General features: G+C 30.0%; 1 protein-coding gene across 7 annotated transcripts in view; it reads right to left on the bottom strand.

Annotated features, from left to right (window-relative positions):
• The window catches only part of LOC106685612 (uncharacterized), a 62,897-nt gene that overhangs the window by 6,403 nt on the left and 39,649 nt on the right, over positions 1–16,845 (bottom strand). For 6 of the 7 annotated variants that reach the window (XM_014428394.3, XM_067052830.1, XM_067052828.1 and 3 more), the window contains 6 exons: positions 4,265–4,379; positions 3,564–3,737; positions 2,940–2,995; positions 2,688–2,847; positions 1,028–1,206; positions 177–423 (listed from right to left, as the gene is read on the bottom strand). In XM_014428394.3, the coding sequence (XP_014283880.2) occupies positions 177–423; positions 1,028–1,206; positions 2,688–2,847; positions 2,940–2,995; positions 3,564–3,737; positions 4,265–4,379 (931 nt within the window). Of the gene's footprint in view, positions 1–176; positions 424–1,027; positions 1,207–2,687; positions 2,848–2,939; positions 2,996–3,563; positions 3,738–4,264; positions 4,380–11,352; positions 11,455–16,845 lie in introns of those variants that run through there. The other variant, XM_014428397.3, reaches the window with a different exon arrangement.

Below are 16,845 nucleotides of genomic sequence, written 5' to 3'. Positions count from 1 at the left end.
TTAAAGACAGACATTTTGCTGAAAATTCAAAGTAAACATCAATTTTGAGTAACAAGCTGACTGAATGAAGAAATTTATATGTTTTTTTTATCTTCTTCAAACAATCTCATATTACTTTGAAAAATCATTCAACACAGAAAAATTACTTTTGCATCATGGAAATTCATTGTACTTACTGAAAGTTTTGCATGGGTGGTGTGGATTCCAAGCTTTGGGAGTTTTGGGTTTGTACAATTCATCTTTAATGATCGGTGGTGATGGAGGTGGTGGTGTAGTCAGACGTTTCAGTGTTGTTGGTGTGGGTGCCATCAGGATCCCACGTGGTGACTGTCTTACTTCTTGGAAGGCTGATTCTACGCTACCTTCCAGAGCTGCCTCCCAAGGAGATTTGATCAATTTCAGCCGCGGTTGTGAAAATTTTTCCTGAAAGTATGGAAGGAAATGTTAAATTCTATTTGAGAAAACAGTATTATATATTTTTTATCATAAAAAGTAGAAATTCTGATAAATTAAGTCAGTATTTTGCATCAACTCCATAAATTTTAATTAATTTAGTAAATCACTAATGAAGAAATTAAAGCAAGGAAAATCTGAACTAAACCAAAGTCAAGGGAGGCAAACCTTGATATAGATTGACGCTGGAGCTCAGAACCTCTTGGGAAAGCAGTAGTAAAAAATACAAAATCTAGCAATAGTTTATTGAAGAGGCCGAATCCTTCATTAAACTGTAGTTCCAAATAATGACGAAAATGGCCATTAACAATGCAACAATTATTATACTATTAGGTAGAATAAACTATATAACAAAATATAATATAAAGATCTACCAAAGAGTAAAATAGGTTTTAAACAGAATATTTTAACATAAATTTAAGAATTAAAAATTAATAAACCCTATAAATCTTTCTAAATATATACTGACGTAACTAGTAATGTTATTAGTCATAATTAAAAAAACTATTAATTTGATATTAGCTAACAACACTTTGTCCACACATAAAGGTAGATATAAATTGCATATTGATACCTGAATTTGATTCATTTTCTGCACGTTTTCCGTTCTCTGAGCTGAACCTTGCAAATAAGATGGCGATGGGAGTTTGCTCAGAGGTGGTTGTGCCATTGTAGCTTCAGGAGTCTTCACATTGTTCTCATCTATGATCCAATTTTCTGACCTCTTACGTCGCTTAGCGAATAGTTCTGCACCTATAAATAAATAAAAAATTCACTTTAAAACAATAACAAAATAAGTATATCGAGTTATTTTAATTATTTATTTCTATTATTACTTTATATCAATAAAGGTTCATCCAATATTTGGAATAAAAAATATTGGTCATCCTTTTTTTTGTTGCTATGATTTTGCTTATTTATTACTTTAAACATACATGTAATAACAATTCACACTAACCCTTCACATGAGTGCTCCTGACACCTAGGGTCAATCTTTAGCAGTTATAACAGAATAAAAAAATTATTTGCCACACACGGATTGGAATCTGAGTCTGGGAGATATAGATCACAGTTTGAGCTATTCAGCTCTCTATTCTTCATTATAAGATAATCACAAATATATTATGACCGCATTATTAATATTAAAGTATATATTTTAATCCTTATTTGACTTTGATGTAAACAATGCAGATATTGTTGCTTACTTTGACCAGTCCTTTATTTAATTATGTATACTATTTGTCTATGCCTTTTGTCCCATTTTAAAACTTTCACAAAAAATTGTCATTCGTCACCTACTGAGGCACGACTGGAAAATTGGACTAAGTGCAAAAATAGTAACTGAGGAATTTTGTGCATTGGTAGATGAACATGCAATGCAAAGCATCAAGGTAGCGTTTTAATTCAGGAAGTTCAATTCTGGGAACAAGCTGCTATAAAATGAGCCTTGGTTAGGTCGGCCTTCGGAAATAGATGATGATATGCACATTTACCTGCGAAGACTTACAGATTATCGTCCAAAATAGAGGTTTCAAATGCCATTGTAAGCTGTAATTTAAAAAAGCTCATTGTCCAAAATGTACAACTAATAAAACACTCCTGGTCATGGTTCACGCCAAATTAAAGCATAATTATGTGAAATAGAGAATGTTAACTCTGTATTCCACCACATATACAGCTTGAACTAGGAGAGAAAAATACTTTATTCATCCATGCTGCCTAAATACATACATGACTGCCGTCAAAATAGCCCTGAAGAAGCCCTGCAACGTGGGGCGAAACGTTGGCTCATTAAAATAGTATAGTTCTACTATTTGAGTTTTTCTTGACCGCACCCGGACCATATTCCTTTCATAATATAATAAAATAGGAAGAAAACAGTTTTTTTCCCCACAGTTTCCCTTTACAATCAATTCCAGTCTATACACTAAATACAAATATTTCAATTCATTCTTTTTTTCTTTCCCTTTCTTACTCCCACCATTTGACAATTTTTATTTCACCTGATCGACAAATTCACTCTCCCAAATTCTGCAATTTATAAATTATATCAAAACGAAGCATAGATTATTATTAATTGAAAATACTACAAACCTATCTAACAGTTCTATATTATTATTATTATTATTATGCTAAATTATAGTATAGGCAAATGTAACAGAAAAATTAAATACTTTAACCTTTTGTAGGATTAAAAGGTTTATTTAAAATAATAATAATAATAAAATAAAAACCTTTTCCTCGCGGTGCATTGAGGTCTCGAACCAAATCAAAACATACATCTGGGCTCATCGGAGCTAAAGGATCCACAACAAATCCCTGTTTCTTAAGCATTGTGAAATCTTGAACTTGACCCCTAGGGTTCATTACCAACTTTAAAGGCGGTTTAGAATCCTGAAAATTTAAAAATTCATAGAATTTAATTTATAATGCAATGTTTATAAAGATAAAAGTTAATTTAAAAAAAAACATGTTTATAAACCAACCTTTTTTAATGAAGGATTTATATTTTCAATTTCAGGTTCTGGTGCAAGTCCTTCACCTAGGAAAATAAAACTAATAAAAACCTATATATAAATACAGATACATACACACATAAATTATCTGGTTTTATAAGAATTGTATTGTTCACTAGATTAATATTCTTCAGTACTCCAATTAGGACAAGCAGATTAATTTAATATCAATTGTACTTATATTTATATGTACTATTAATTAATATTTAAATACTAATTTATAATGCATTATCTAAGGTTCAGTAGACAGCATTACTGCCACTGAACTAAGCATTTATTTAATTCTTAACACCATTGGGATTTTTTTCGTAAACAATGATGTAGATTTTTACTCAATTTGGTGAGGGGGAAAAGGTAAAATCAAATAAGGTAGTAGCAAACAGGTCTATAAAACTGAAAATTATTGATGCAAGCAATTACTTGTAGCTGATCACTGTAGACTTTGACACACACACACCAGTGCAGCAAGTGATAATGAATTTTCTTTGAAGAGATTTAGAGCAATGTTTTTTTTTCTATCAAAGTTACCTTTTTTAATGAAGGAATAAGATATTATAAATTAAAAAATATATATAACAATATAATTGACCTTACCTTGGTGTACCCACTTTACTGATCTCTTCTTTCTATTAACATACATAGACTGCCCTTTGGACTCTCGATTGCTGATATCGCTCAAAGAATGAGAGATTCTTCGAGCCAGTTCAACTTGCTCCTCCATTGTTGGATGGTTTGGAGAATAGAAACTTGAAGATGCATAAACTTTTCCTGAAAAAAAACAAAAAAACAAATGTGTAAGAACAGCGAAAATGAACCGAAGTGTTTTGATAGATCTAATCTAATCTAATGGTCAATCAATAATCTTTAAAATATTAATGTTTGCTAAAGTAAAAAATAGTCATAAAACACATGTAAGCATATTTAAGCCGAATGGACTGTAAATTTTTTTTTCATTTTATAATAATTTTTATACATTTAAATGACTCGGAGCAAAAATGTGATGCCACAATGTTGAAAAAAATTGAAGTTTTGTACAAAATGCTCGTTTGTTTCTCTATTCAGCTAATTATTGTATTTTTTTTTTCCGATGCTTGATCATATATATTAAGTGTAATGGAATATGAACAATATAAAATAATAAAAAAGGAATGTAGAATTTTTTTGAAACTGTTCTTTTGAAAAATTCACATCATGTGGCTAATGTTCTTGTCCCGAAACCCTTGCTTCTATTCTTTTGTGATGGGTATATAATTGAGACATAATTTACCTTAAGTCAAACTATTTTAAAAACTCACTGTTTCTAGAAGGTGTAATTTCTCCTGAATCACATGCTGGAGTGAACAACTTTTCAAGGTCAATCGCTTTGCTGTGGAGTCCATCTTCGATGTTAACTCTATGTCCACTAGCTTCCTGCAAAAAATAATCATTTGATAAAAATTTTATTCTAAGACCTGTTAAAAAACTTTTGTTAACAAGTCGACTAAAAACAACAAATCACTATTTTGCTTAAATATTTGTGTATCTGACACAAAAAAGTTTTGATTTATTTTTTAATTGGATTAATTGCTAAGATAGTACCTTAAACTGGGGTCTCTCTACAGACTGTTCCAAAGCTCGGTAGATTGTAATAAATTAGCCACAGTCTAAGGAGTAGATCAAATACAAAAAAAAACAAATAACTTTTTACAATTTTAGACATTTAATTTAAGTAAAAACGTTATGTGGTCATGTAATTGAATAAAAAAAAAATGAACCTCAATTTTTATCAACAAGTCACTCTATCTTTGCACGTGCTTAAAGAGTAAACTGATTTTTTGACAGGCCTGTTCAGTTAAAGAGCTGACAGTATTTTAATGATTTATTATAAATATTAGGGAATGTGTAGTGAGGAAGAAGCATTAAAATTTACTACTTTTTATTAAAAACATTCCGAATTATTAAAATATATATATAATGAAAAGTGCATTGTTCCTTTGTTATATTGTAATGTTTTTATCTGATGGTAATATTATTTATTATAGTAGCCTTGTACACTTGAACCATCTAATTTAAGTCATCTAATAACCCTATATTTCAAAGGAATCATTTATAAATCGTAAATCATCAAAATAATAATATTTTCTCTAAATATTTGACATTAATTAATTTGTTTTTAATATTGTTTTACAATATTCACATTTTATTGTTAAATTTCGAATATCTATGTTCTTTCCATGGCAACAGTTAACATTTTTTGATTTGATTTTACAGGAGAGGTAAAATATCACTACAATATAGGTATCTTATGGAAGTAATTTATCGATTACAGGGTTTTGAATCAAATAAATAACTGGTCAATGAGTACATTACAAAATGATGGAAGAGACAGCTTCAAAACCCATTTTATTATAATAATATAATACAATAATAACTAGGTTGCTAAACAACTGGAAAGCAGAGAAACACACTTGAGGATATCAGAACCCATCAGGAAATTTTTCGAATGGGTTGGATTGGTGTTTATTAGGTCTCTGAAGACAACCGAACAGCTAATTCAAAAATAGAAAGGAATAAAGAGATAGTGGCGATCCAAGACTTGACATTATCTTAGGAAAGCAATCCACACAAAGCAAAGATGTTTATACAGTCTTGAAACTGTTATAGGCAAAAGGTAAAGAAGGGTCTGGAAGACAAAAGTGTAGAAAATCAAAAAATAGTATGAGAGAAATTATAAGTGGCTGTCTACCATGTCAAAAAAAGATGGCAAAGAGCATTTTCCACTTCAGCCCAATAGATATGACTATTTTATAATCATAAACCATATTATGAAGAAAGCCATATTTTTTTTTATATCACTCGAACTAGTTTAATTTAACTTAAAATATCCAAAAGAATGATAATCCTTGATTATTATCGTTGTAAAAGGATAGTCCAACAGTATAGGAGCGAAAAAAAGTTATTTCATCCCCATTTTATATTGCTTTAATGAAAACTATATACAGCCAATAGCCAGATTATTGACTGCCTACCATAGTATGGAAGAATAAAAAATTGTGCGTTATTGTTTGATATAAAATGGTTCAATTTTTATCTAGGCTATACAAGGGATACAGTAAATAACATTTGAAAATAAATGTTGAAATATTTAAGGTACACGCCTCTGAAGTTAATTTTAAACGAGAAAAATCTAAGATTTTCGTCAATTTTCCATTTGGAATTCCATATCGTTAAAAATACCAACAGCACTAAAAAAAAAAAAGTAAAGAATATTGTTTAGATTACAGTAAATTTTTAAAAATATGGACTCTTCACGTTCGACAGTTCTCGAGATACAGTTTTTTAAAAACCAAAATTTTTTCGGAATAACGAAAAATCAATATTTTGTGGATTTGTTTATGCGAATTACTTTAATGAAAACTATGTATAATTACTAGTCAAAATTCATGAGTCTGCCAAGTATAGGTAGGGGGAATAAAAAATGGTGGCTGTTTCAAAACGACAAAAAAAAAAACTAATTTTTCATTCGGAGCTCTATATTTCAAAAAGTAGGAACAACACAAGAAAACTTAAGAGAACGTCATTTAAAGATGAGCGAATTTGCTAAAATATGAGCCCTAATAGAGTTATTACGTTAAATAGTTCTCCAGATATAGTTTTTTAAAAAGCAACATTTCATAAAAATGTTGTATGGAACGTACTAATAGATCAGTAGTTAGTGAATTTATTTTGAAAAATTTATCTCTCAAAAACCATTTGACGTAGAGATGTCTATTAGCACTCAAATTAAAGCTAATTTAATGAGTTATACAGCATTTTATGATGTTTATCTTCGTAGGAGTAATAGTTTACATGAAATTTGCTAAAATAAATTGATTTATAGTTGTTCGGACAAATTTTCATTTGCCAAATTTATATTCACGTGTGAATATCATAAAAATTACTACCCCTACAAAGATAAGTGTCATAACCTACTTTATAGTAAGTTGAATTTCCTTTATTTTGAGTGTTGGCAGACATATGTACGTCTAATGAATCTAGAGATATATTTTTCAAAAATCCAACATTTTATACGAACAACTATAAATGAACATTTTGTGAGTTTATTTTGTCAAATATCATAAAAACTACAACTTCTACAAAGATAAACATAATTAACTATTTTGTAGTAAATTTAACTAGCTTTAATTTGAGTGCTGGCAGACATCTGTACGTCTTATGGTTTCTGAAATGAAGTTTTTCATATATCAAACTTATTGTCGGAACAACTATAAATCAATGTATTTTACCAAATATCATGAAAACTATTATTCCTACGAAGGTAAAGGTCAAAAACGTATTGATAGTCCATTACTACTTTAGCTTGAGTGCTTTAGCTTGACTAGCTTTAATTTGAGTGCTAATAGACATCTGTACGTCTCATAGTTTCTGAGATATAGATTTCTCAAAATAAATTAACTAGCTACTAACCTTTCAGAAGATTTTTAAGAAATTTTGCTTTTTAAAAAGTTATATCACGAGAAATATTGGACGTGAATAGCTCTTTTAGGGCTAATATTTCAGCAAATTTACACTTTTTTAAATAATGTTCTCTTATATTTTCTAGTGTTGTTGGTAGTTTTTATGATATAGAGCTACGAATGAAAAATTAATGTTTTTTTAAGGTTTTGAAACAACCCCCATTTTTTATTCCCCCTACCTATACTTGGCAGACTCATCAATTTTGACTAGTAATTATACATAGTTTTCATTAAAGTAATAAAAAATTGGGGTGAGATAACTGCCTTTTTTTCTTCCTGGCTCTTGTACTAGAAGGTAAACTTCATCAAGTGCTAATAGGCATTTGTACGTCTAATATTTCCCGGTATATAGTTTTCATAAACCAAAAAGTTTTTTCGGAACAAAGAGAAATCAATATTTTGGTGAATATCATACAAACTACTACTCAATTGAGAGCTATTAGACATCTATATGTAGTTTCCATATATTAGAGTGTATCGATATATAGATATTTTCCAAATTAAATTCATAAAATAATGATTTTTCGTTATTTGGAAAATAAGTTGCTTTTCGAAAAATTATATATCGGGAACTATAGAACGTAACGGGAACAGCTCTATTAGGGCGTATATTTTAGCAAATTTATTCTATTTTAAATGATATTTTATTACGTTTTTTAGTGTTGTTAATAGTTTTGAAGATATAAAAGAGGTACGAATGAAAAATTAATATTTGAAACGTTTTGAAAGAGCAATTTTTAATTCCTCCCCCCCCAACTGTAGTTAGCAGAGTCACGAATTTGAATATTAAATATATATAGTTTTCATTAAACTAATGAAAACTTGGAGTGAAATAACTTGTTTTGTTTTTTCCTGCGGGCTCTTGGACTAGAAGGGAGACATCTGAACTAACTCATTTCTCAAACACTCACCTATACTCCCCATTTTAAATTCTGTATCTTTATTATAGGAGTGAATGAAGACATTTTTATTACATAACATTAAAAAAATAATAATAAAACAATATGCGCATTGAACAGTTTTTAGACACCAGGTTCAATAGAAATAGTTATTTGCGAGATAATTTTTTTTTAAGCATCTGGTTTTAATCGGGGAGAGCTTGTTTTGAAGAACAACTAGCCATTACTCTTGTCCAAGATCTGAAGGATCTTCTGTTTTGGTTTAGTTCAATAGGATAAACATCGTCTCAGGATTACATGCCGTCTCGTTTGTAATTACAACGGAACATAAAAGAAGAACTTAGCATTCCTTTGCATAGTTGATGAAGTAATGAAATGCTTTTTGAACAATGAGGCCTAAATACAACTCATTGTAATATTTTCTATAATTAAATTAGTTAAGGAACAAAACCTGCTTTACTAATCTTCACTTGATAAACATCTTCACACAACTTTCACTTACCATGTTTTGCGTTTAAATTAATCATTGCTCGTTTCAAAATAGAAATTTATTTATTATTGATAATGGCGGAATTCCCCCTTACTGGATTTTCATTTGTAGCTAAGTGAAAATGAAAAAGGATGGTTTTCCAACGGAACAGCAGAAAACTAACAGCTCTTAAAATTGACTGTTGTTACAGTATAGGGACCTATTAAAATAATAAATGTTCTAATGGACGATACAGTATGCGACAAATGTTATGTTCAGCGCGGTAGGAATCATTAGAGCATATCTTTGAAGGATGGACAGTGCTAACGAAGAAATTTCTCTTTTTGGATGTAAAGACGCCATATTATAAGTATAATCCAAGAAGGATACATCAAAAGGACCCTATCAAGCTGTATTGGGACAAATCCATTATACCTGAACACATGATGTACCATAATAGACCAGACATTATCCTCATAATCAGGTAAGGAAATAAAGCTAAGATTATAGATATTGCGACTCCAAGCGACAACATTAGCACAACTGTGGATAAGAAGCTTCGCAAATATCGGCCGAACTAAAGGAGTTATATAATTTAGAATGTAAAAGAGTAACGCCAATTATTATTTTGACTAATGGACTCAACCCGAAGTCAACAATAGCAGGAACAGATGGAATTACCATGTTACATATTATATATATTATCATGTTAAATGTTATAAGTATAGGATTGTGAGCAGCCCTATTTAAAGTCATGTAAATATTGAATGCATAAGAGCTCATAGCGGATTTTCTGAGCAACTTGTTTTATAACCTTTTCTTCCAAAACTTCATGCTATTGTTTACTTCTAAGTTTTAATTAAAGTAATTTATTACAGCATGCCTAAATTAAGTGAAAAGTAGAATTTATTTGAAAGTTTGGCTAATGAGTGTTTTGTTGATTTTCAAACTTGTGAGGAAGAGAATCAAGATGAGCTAATTGACAACTGTCATTACATTATTATTATTGTCATCCATTGCTAAAAACACTCAAAACAATACTGTCACAATTAAAACACAAATTACAAGCAAGTAACCTAACACAACAAACAAAATGATGAGCTCAGCTGGCTTGTTGCGTGACGTTATTCTCCATTTAGCAGACCTAGTGACAGACTCTCAACCATGTTATATATTATATCGTTTTAACATGGTAAAAGAAGGAACTATTTCTCCGTTTAACATAAGTTTTTTCCATTTAACACGCTTTAACATGTTAAACTGAAGATCATGAATACCCCTATTATAGATTATTATTTTTAGCGATTTTTTTTTTATATTTTAGTAAGCGACGTATGAGCCATTTATTTTGAAAGTGGCCTAAGTCCATATATACTTAAATCGAGATATTTAAGGGTTTGTGTTTCAATGCAATTAAAAATATACGTACAGGATACTAATGAGGCATACTGCTTAAGTGTATCTAAAGGTGTTAAATTTATAGTTCCCATTAAAATAATGGCAATTATTAAGTGAGTAATATGCGTTTTCTTACCAGGAATGGAGTTAGGCCACTTTCAAAATTAACAAAAAGATTCGTTATACAATTTTAAGGAACCAAGTCCATTCAACATAATTTAAGATGCTTCAAATTAAAAAAAATAAAATACTCATTTTATTTTACATATCTTTACAACACTTCCAAAATATACTTTATTCGATTCTAAATATTTTTTAATTACAAAACGTACATAATTACAAAACAATTTACTACTCATCTAAATTTTTTTTGTGTGGAAGGGATTTAAAGAAATCGTGATGTTCCGGTGTTATATATGTCCTTGAAGTTTGCTGTTGTAATTTGTATGATATTTTTGTACAGTGGTGTCAATATAATATTTTCGAATTTCTTGGTCCACCGGACGTGGTAATAAATTCAGGACTATAAAATTTTTATTCTCATTCATTTGTGTCTTATAGAAAATTTAATACGGTTCATTTCTGACAATTTGCATTCAATATATTGTTAATTACTTTGTTGATTCTCTGTTAGAATTCTTTATCTTTTTAAAAATTGTGTTGTATAATTTTGTTGATACAAAATCTTCTTGTCTCATTTCAACAACTTTTTGATAATATTGTAATAATCTCGGGAGACTAACAGTAAATTATTTTTTTAAATGTCATTTCTACAACGCCCAAATCTTTCTCATTTTGTAAAAACGAATGTTCTGATATTAATAATTTGTGATCTCTAGATTATTTTAAACAATTTGGACAATTTTTAGCCACATTAGACATATTTTAATTTAAGTATAAATGGATTTAAGACACTTCCAAATTGAACGACTGAATTATTGAACTAACTCTGAAATCTTATGTCTCCAGAATTATCGTATTTACTCGGAAGTTAAGTAACCTCTAATGCTTTATTGATAGATAACTTGAAGTTGTACATGTAAACACTGGCAATCGGAAATAATTGACAAATGGACTTAGGCCACTTTTACAATAAACGGCTCATATAATAAAGGGCTTACCTTGCCATAGGCAGAAGTGACATATCTGACAGATGCAGTGTAGTAGGAACTAGCCCGAGAGACCATCTGCTCCTTCTGATCTTGGGATGGCTAAATCGGTCTAAATATACTTGAGGAGTTTCCGCGATAGATCCACTTGTTCGCCTATTGGCCGCTCGGCAATCGATGTTGTTTGTTCCTAATCTCTTCATAGTCCCTTGCCAAAACTCCCGGCCATCCATTTCCCGAATTACGCCCAGGGTGCTTCAAAGACTATGTCGGGTTCAAAGATCTTATAACGGAATGCGGAATCGATTCACAAACAATGGATTCAAGTACAACACATCCATTCACTAAAAAGAATTCGGTCAAAAAGGAACTCAAAGAGTAAAAACTATTTATTAAGCATCAATCTTTCGCCCCAATTTGCAGGGTTTCGTCAGGGGTAAAAACAAGATACAAAAACTATAAATAATATAAAATTATAATTGACATGAAATATAAAGTGAACTACGGCAGGACTACAAAATGTAAAAATTATATAAAAATGAGCAGAGTAAATTATGGAAATTTTCTATAATTTCTTTTTATAAGATAGAAAATAAATTTTATTTATTTGAAAGATCGCGGATTGACCGTGTGACGATAAACCAACTTCCTTTTATAATATCTATACGGGGTTTTTATGATATTTAGTTTAACATGTTAAATGGAGAAACATTTTCTTCTTTTACCATGTTAAAACGATATAACATTTAACATGGTAGAGAGCCTGTCACTAGGCCTGTTAAATGGAGAATGACGTCACGCAACCAACCAGCTTAGCTCATCATTTTGTTTCTCGTGTTAGGTTACTTGATCGTGTTTTAATTGTGTCAGTATTGTTTTGAGTGTTCTTATAACTAATAAAGCAATGGGAACTATAAATTTAACACCTTTAGGTACACTTAAGCAGTATGTCTCATTAGTATCCTGTATGTATATTTGTAATTGCATTGAAACACAAACCCTTAAATATATCAATTTAAGTATATATAGACTTAGGCCACTTTCAAAATAAATGGCTCATATGTCGCTTACTAAAATATAAAAAAATCGGTAAAAATAATAATCTATACTAAGGTATCATGTATTCATGATCTTTAGTTTAACATGTTAGATGGAAAAACTAAACATGTTAAATGGAAAAATATTTCCTTTTTTTACCAAGTTAAAACGATATAACATGGTTGAGAGTCTGTTAGTAGGCCAACACAACCAGCTGAGCTCGTCACCAATTTGTTTGTTATAGAAAAGCAATGTAATATTATACATATTACTTGCTTGTTGTTTGTGTTAGTTTTGTTTTGGATGTTTTTATAACTAATAAAGCAATGGATGACAATAATAGTAATGTGTTGACAGTTGTCAATTAACTCATCTTGATTCCCTTCCTCACAAGTTAGAAGATCAACAAGAAACTCAGTAGCCAAACTTTTACTCACTTTGAGCATGTAATAAATTACTTAAATAAAATGAAGTCTTGGAAGGAAAGGTTATAAAACAAGTTGCTCAGAAAATCTGCTAGGAGCTCTTATGCACTAAACACTTAACATCACTTTGAATAGGACTGCTCACAATACTATACTTATAACATTTAACATGGTAAAATATTTTACATTTAACACATCCTGAATACCCCTATAAAAAAAAAAATTGTCCGTATTCGGTCTCAAACTCAAGAACTCAAATAGTAACAAAACTATTTATGAGCCTACGCTTCGCCCCACTTTGCAATGCACCATCAGGGCTTATTGAAAGAACGAAAGCACAAGAATATCAATAGCAATGTACTTAACATTCAGTAAGCCTTGATGAGGCCGTTCAAAGTGGGGCGAAACATAAATAATTTTATTACTATTTGAGTCCTTGAGTTTGAGACCGAATACGGACAATTTTTTTTTATAGGGGTATTCATGATGTTATGTTGAAGGTAAAATGTTTTACCATGTTAAATGTTATAAGTATAGGATTGTGAGCAGCCCTATTTAAAGTCATGTTAAATGTTGAATGCATAAGAGCTCCTAGCGGATTTTCTGAGCAACTTGTTTTATAACCTTTTCTTCCAAAACGTCATGTTATTTGAGTAATTTATTACATGCTCAAAGTGAGTAAAAAGTGGAAGTTATGTAAAAGTTTGGCTTCTGAGTTTCTTGTTGATCTTCTAACTTGTGAGGAAGAGAATCAAGATAAGTTAATTGACAACTGTCATTAAATTACTATTATTGTCATCCATTGCTTTATTAATTATAAAAACATTCAAAACAAAACTAATACAATCAAAACATAAACATCGAGCAAGTAATATGTATAATATTACATTGCTTGTTACTACAACAAACAAATTGGTGACGAGGTCAGTTGGTCTGTTGTGGACACCATTCTCCATTTAGCAGACCTACTAACAGACTCTCAACCATGTTATATCGTTTTAACTTGGTAAAAGAAGGAAATATTTCTCCATTTAACAGGAGTTTTTACATTTAACAGGCTTTAACATGTTAAACTAAAGATCATGAATACATGATACCTTAGTATAGATTATTATTTTTACCAATTTTTTTATATTTTAGTAAGCGACATATGAGCCATTTATTTTGAAAGTGGAAATGTTGACTCACAATAAATAATTTTATTACTATTTGAGTTCTTTTGAGCATCTTCCTTTCATAAATTGATAATATTGTAATCCTCATTTAATTCAATTTAATTTACTCAATTATTTAATTTATTCAATTTACTCATTTTTATATATTTTTTATAATTTCACTTACCTTACATGGAATATATAGAAAGGGGAAACATTACGATCGAGAATAATTTTAGTTTTGGACGGAAATACACGTTTTGAGGATCCCCAAGTCCGAATAAAAAAGTCTATGCAAAATGGTACACAAGTATGTGAATAGCCTAGTTTAAAAACAAAAAGTCATACAAAACTGAAATAATATATTAAGACTGCTTGGTGCTTGGGATATTACAGCAACTTTTAAAATCAAATGGCTGATTTTTTTTCTCAAAAACTGCTGAAACGATTTCGATTAAACTTGGTGTATGAATGCAAAATCAAGTTAACTTTAATATAAGAAAGGTCTTATTCTCATATAAATAGTTTAACAGGGCTAAAATGCCGAATTTCCAAAAACCCTTCCTCTAAAGTAACTTTAATTTTGTTTATTTGAAATAATTAACCATTTACATTGTTAATAGTAATAAAAGATGTATAATTATGGACTATGAAAGGATTTAATAATTAACTGAAGAAGGGAATTGAGAAATAGGGACAGTAATTTAGGGACTAGAAAATGAGAGATACCACATGGCTTTGCTATACTTTGTTAGAATGTTGTATTTTTGGCAGAAAAAAAGGAAAAAATACCTCCGGAAACCATAGAATACGAATTTTTATAGCAAAATAAAAATAAAAATTGATTATATATAAATAATTGATCGTATTAATTCAAATTATGGAGAAGGTGGCCAGGGATGCGGTCATAAGAAAAGAAAAAATAGTTAACAGGTATTTATACAACTTTATTACATATATAATACATTTTTATTTTTCTATTGCTATAAAATTCGTTTTTTTAGGGTTTTTGAGGGTATTTGTTCCCGCCAAGAATACAACATTTTAAGAAAGTATAGCAAAGCCATCTCAGTCAACTCCTCTGGGTCCTTGGAGCCCACCTGGGGTCCACCCAGCCACTTAAATTGGGTAAAAATCCGACAGTCGAATTCTAACCAAATCACCTCCTTGCACAACCGTTGGTCTAGTAACAGTACAAAGTACTGCACCCCCTGACCCTTCATGGGTTGTAGCGGTACAGATCTTAATTTTTTTTAAATAGCAATGCCATGTGGAATAAAAAGAGGTCGGCTAAGCCCAGGTATCTCACATTTTCTAATCCATATTTCTTCATTCCCTCCAGTAGTTAATTATTAAATCCTTTCATAGTCCATAATTATACATATCTTATTACTATTAACGATGCAAAACGGTTAATTATTTCAAATAAACAAATTTAAAGTTACTTTAGAGGAAGAGTTTTTGGAAAATCGGCATTTAAGCCCTGTTAAACTATTTATATGAGAATAACACCTCTCTTATATTAAAGATAACTTTATTGTACATTCATATACCAAGTTTAATCGAAATCGTTTGAGTCCTTTTTGAGAAAATCGAAAAAAAAAGTAAAACATCTCGGCCATTAGTTTTTATTGCTGTAATATCCCAAGTAACCAAGCGGTCGTAAATATGTTTCTTCAGCTTCGTACGACTTTACATTTTTAAACTAGGCTGTTACAACTGTGTACCATTTTGCTTGATTATTCGGACTCAGTGATCCTCAAAACTTGCATCTCGGTTTCCCCTTGCTACATATTCCATATAATAGGAAAGTGAAGGTATAAAAAATAAATAAAAATGAGTAAATTAACCACACCCCTGACCATCTCCATGACCATCATAATTTTAATATACAAATTTATTGTTTGAAATTAAAGTAAGCGAATCCTGTGTGATTTGAGAACCGCAACAATTTTTTTTTCGTAATGGATAAAACACTTTCATCATAGTCCTATAAAACCTCCAGAATCCTTCAAACATGAATCTTTGCATCTCGGTACAATTCTATACCGTATACTTTTTTTTACTTTCAATTCAAAGGTTGATAGTAAAAATGTCAACCAAATATTCTTAATTAATGCTTGTCAAAGAGTGCACGCACTAATATTAAGTTAGGAAATAAAACGGCTCGGTTGGCATAGATTCTTTTTGGCACTCTTTCTAATTTTTTATTCTCTTTCTTTGAGATAAATTACAAGCACGACAAATGATTATTCCTTTAGGCCTTCCTTATGGTTCTTTATAATAAATAAATTTATATCTTTTAAGTAAGTGCTGATGGTATGTGGGCCCAAGGATATGGAATGTATGTACTAGGTATTACACTCCTTATTAATGCTGTCATTTAAAGTAAGATATTAAAGGTATTAGTTGCAACAACTATCACAGTGTAAACTAAAAAAAAAAAAAAAAAAGGGGGAATGTCAATTAGGGATGTGTCACAAACTCCTTATTTGTAGGTTTATATACAATATATATATATTGAGAGATTTAACCGATTTTTAATTTTTACGGTTCAAATTATTCATTTATTACATGAACGTTTTGCAAAAAAATTGAGTTCAAAATATTGAAAAACTGTTGTATTAAATGCGTTTAGTCGAACAGTCTGTAAGTTAGCAATGATTTTTGGGAAAACGACTTTCAATTTTGATGATTAAGAGTATTCACCAAGGAATAGTGAATTTTTTAAAAATAATCTGAGCTCAAAAATATTTTATAAAAAATCGTTTAGATAAAATGTTTACAAGGATTTTTTTTTTAATATAAATTAATTATTGTTATTTACAACTCTGTAAAGAATATACGACAAGTAAATTTGCTGTAGGTGACATAGTGACATGATACAA

This window comes from Halyomorpha halys, unplaced genomic scaffold, assembly GCF_000696795.3.
Source record: "Halyomorpha halys isolate HHAL.00 unplaced genomic scaffold, Hhal_1.1 Scaffold717.1, whole genome shotgun sequence".
NCBI lineage: Eukaryota > Metazoa > Arthropoda > Insecta > Hemiptera > Pentatomidae > Halyomorpha > Halyomorpha halys.
Note: the sequence above shows the minus strand (reverse complement) of the source record. Positions and strands in the feature narration are given on the sequence as shown.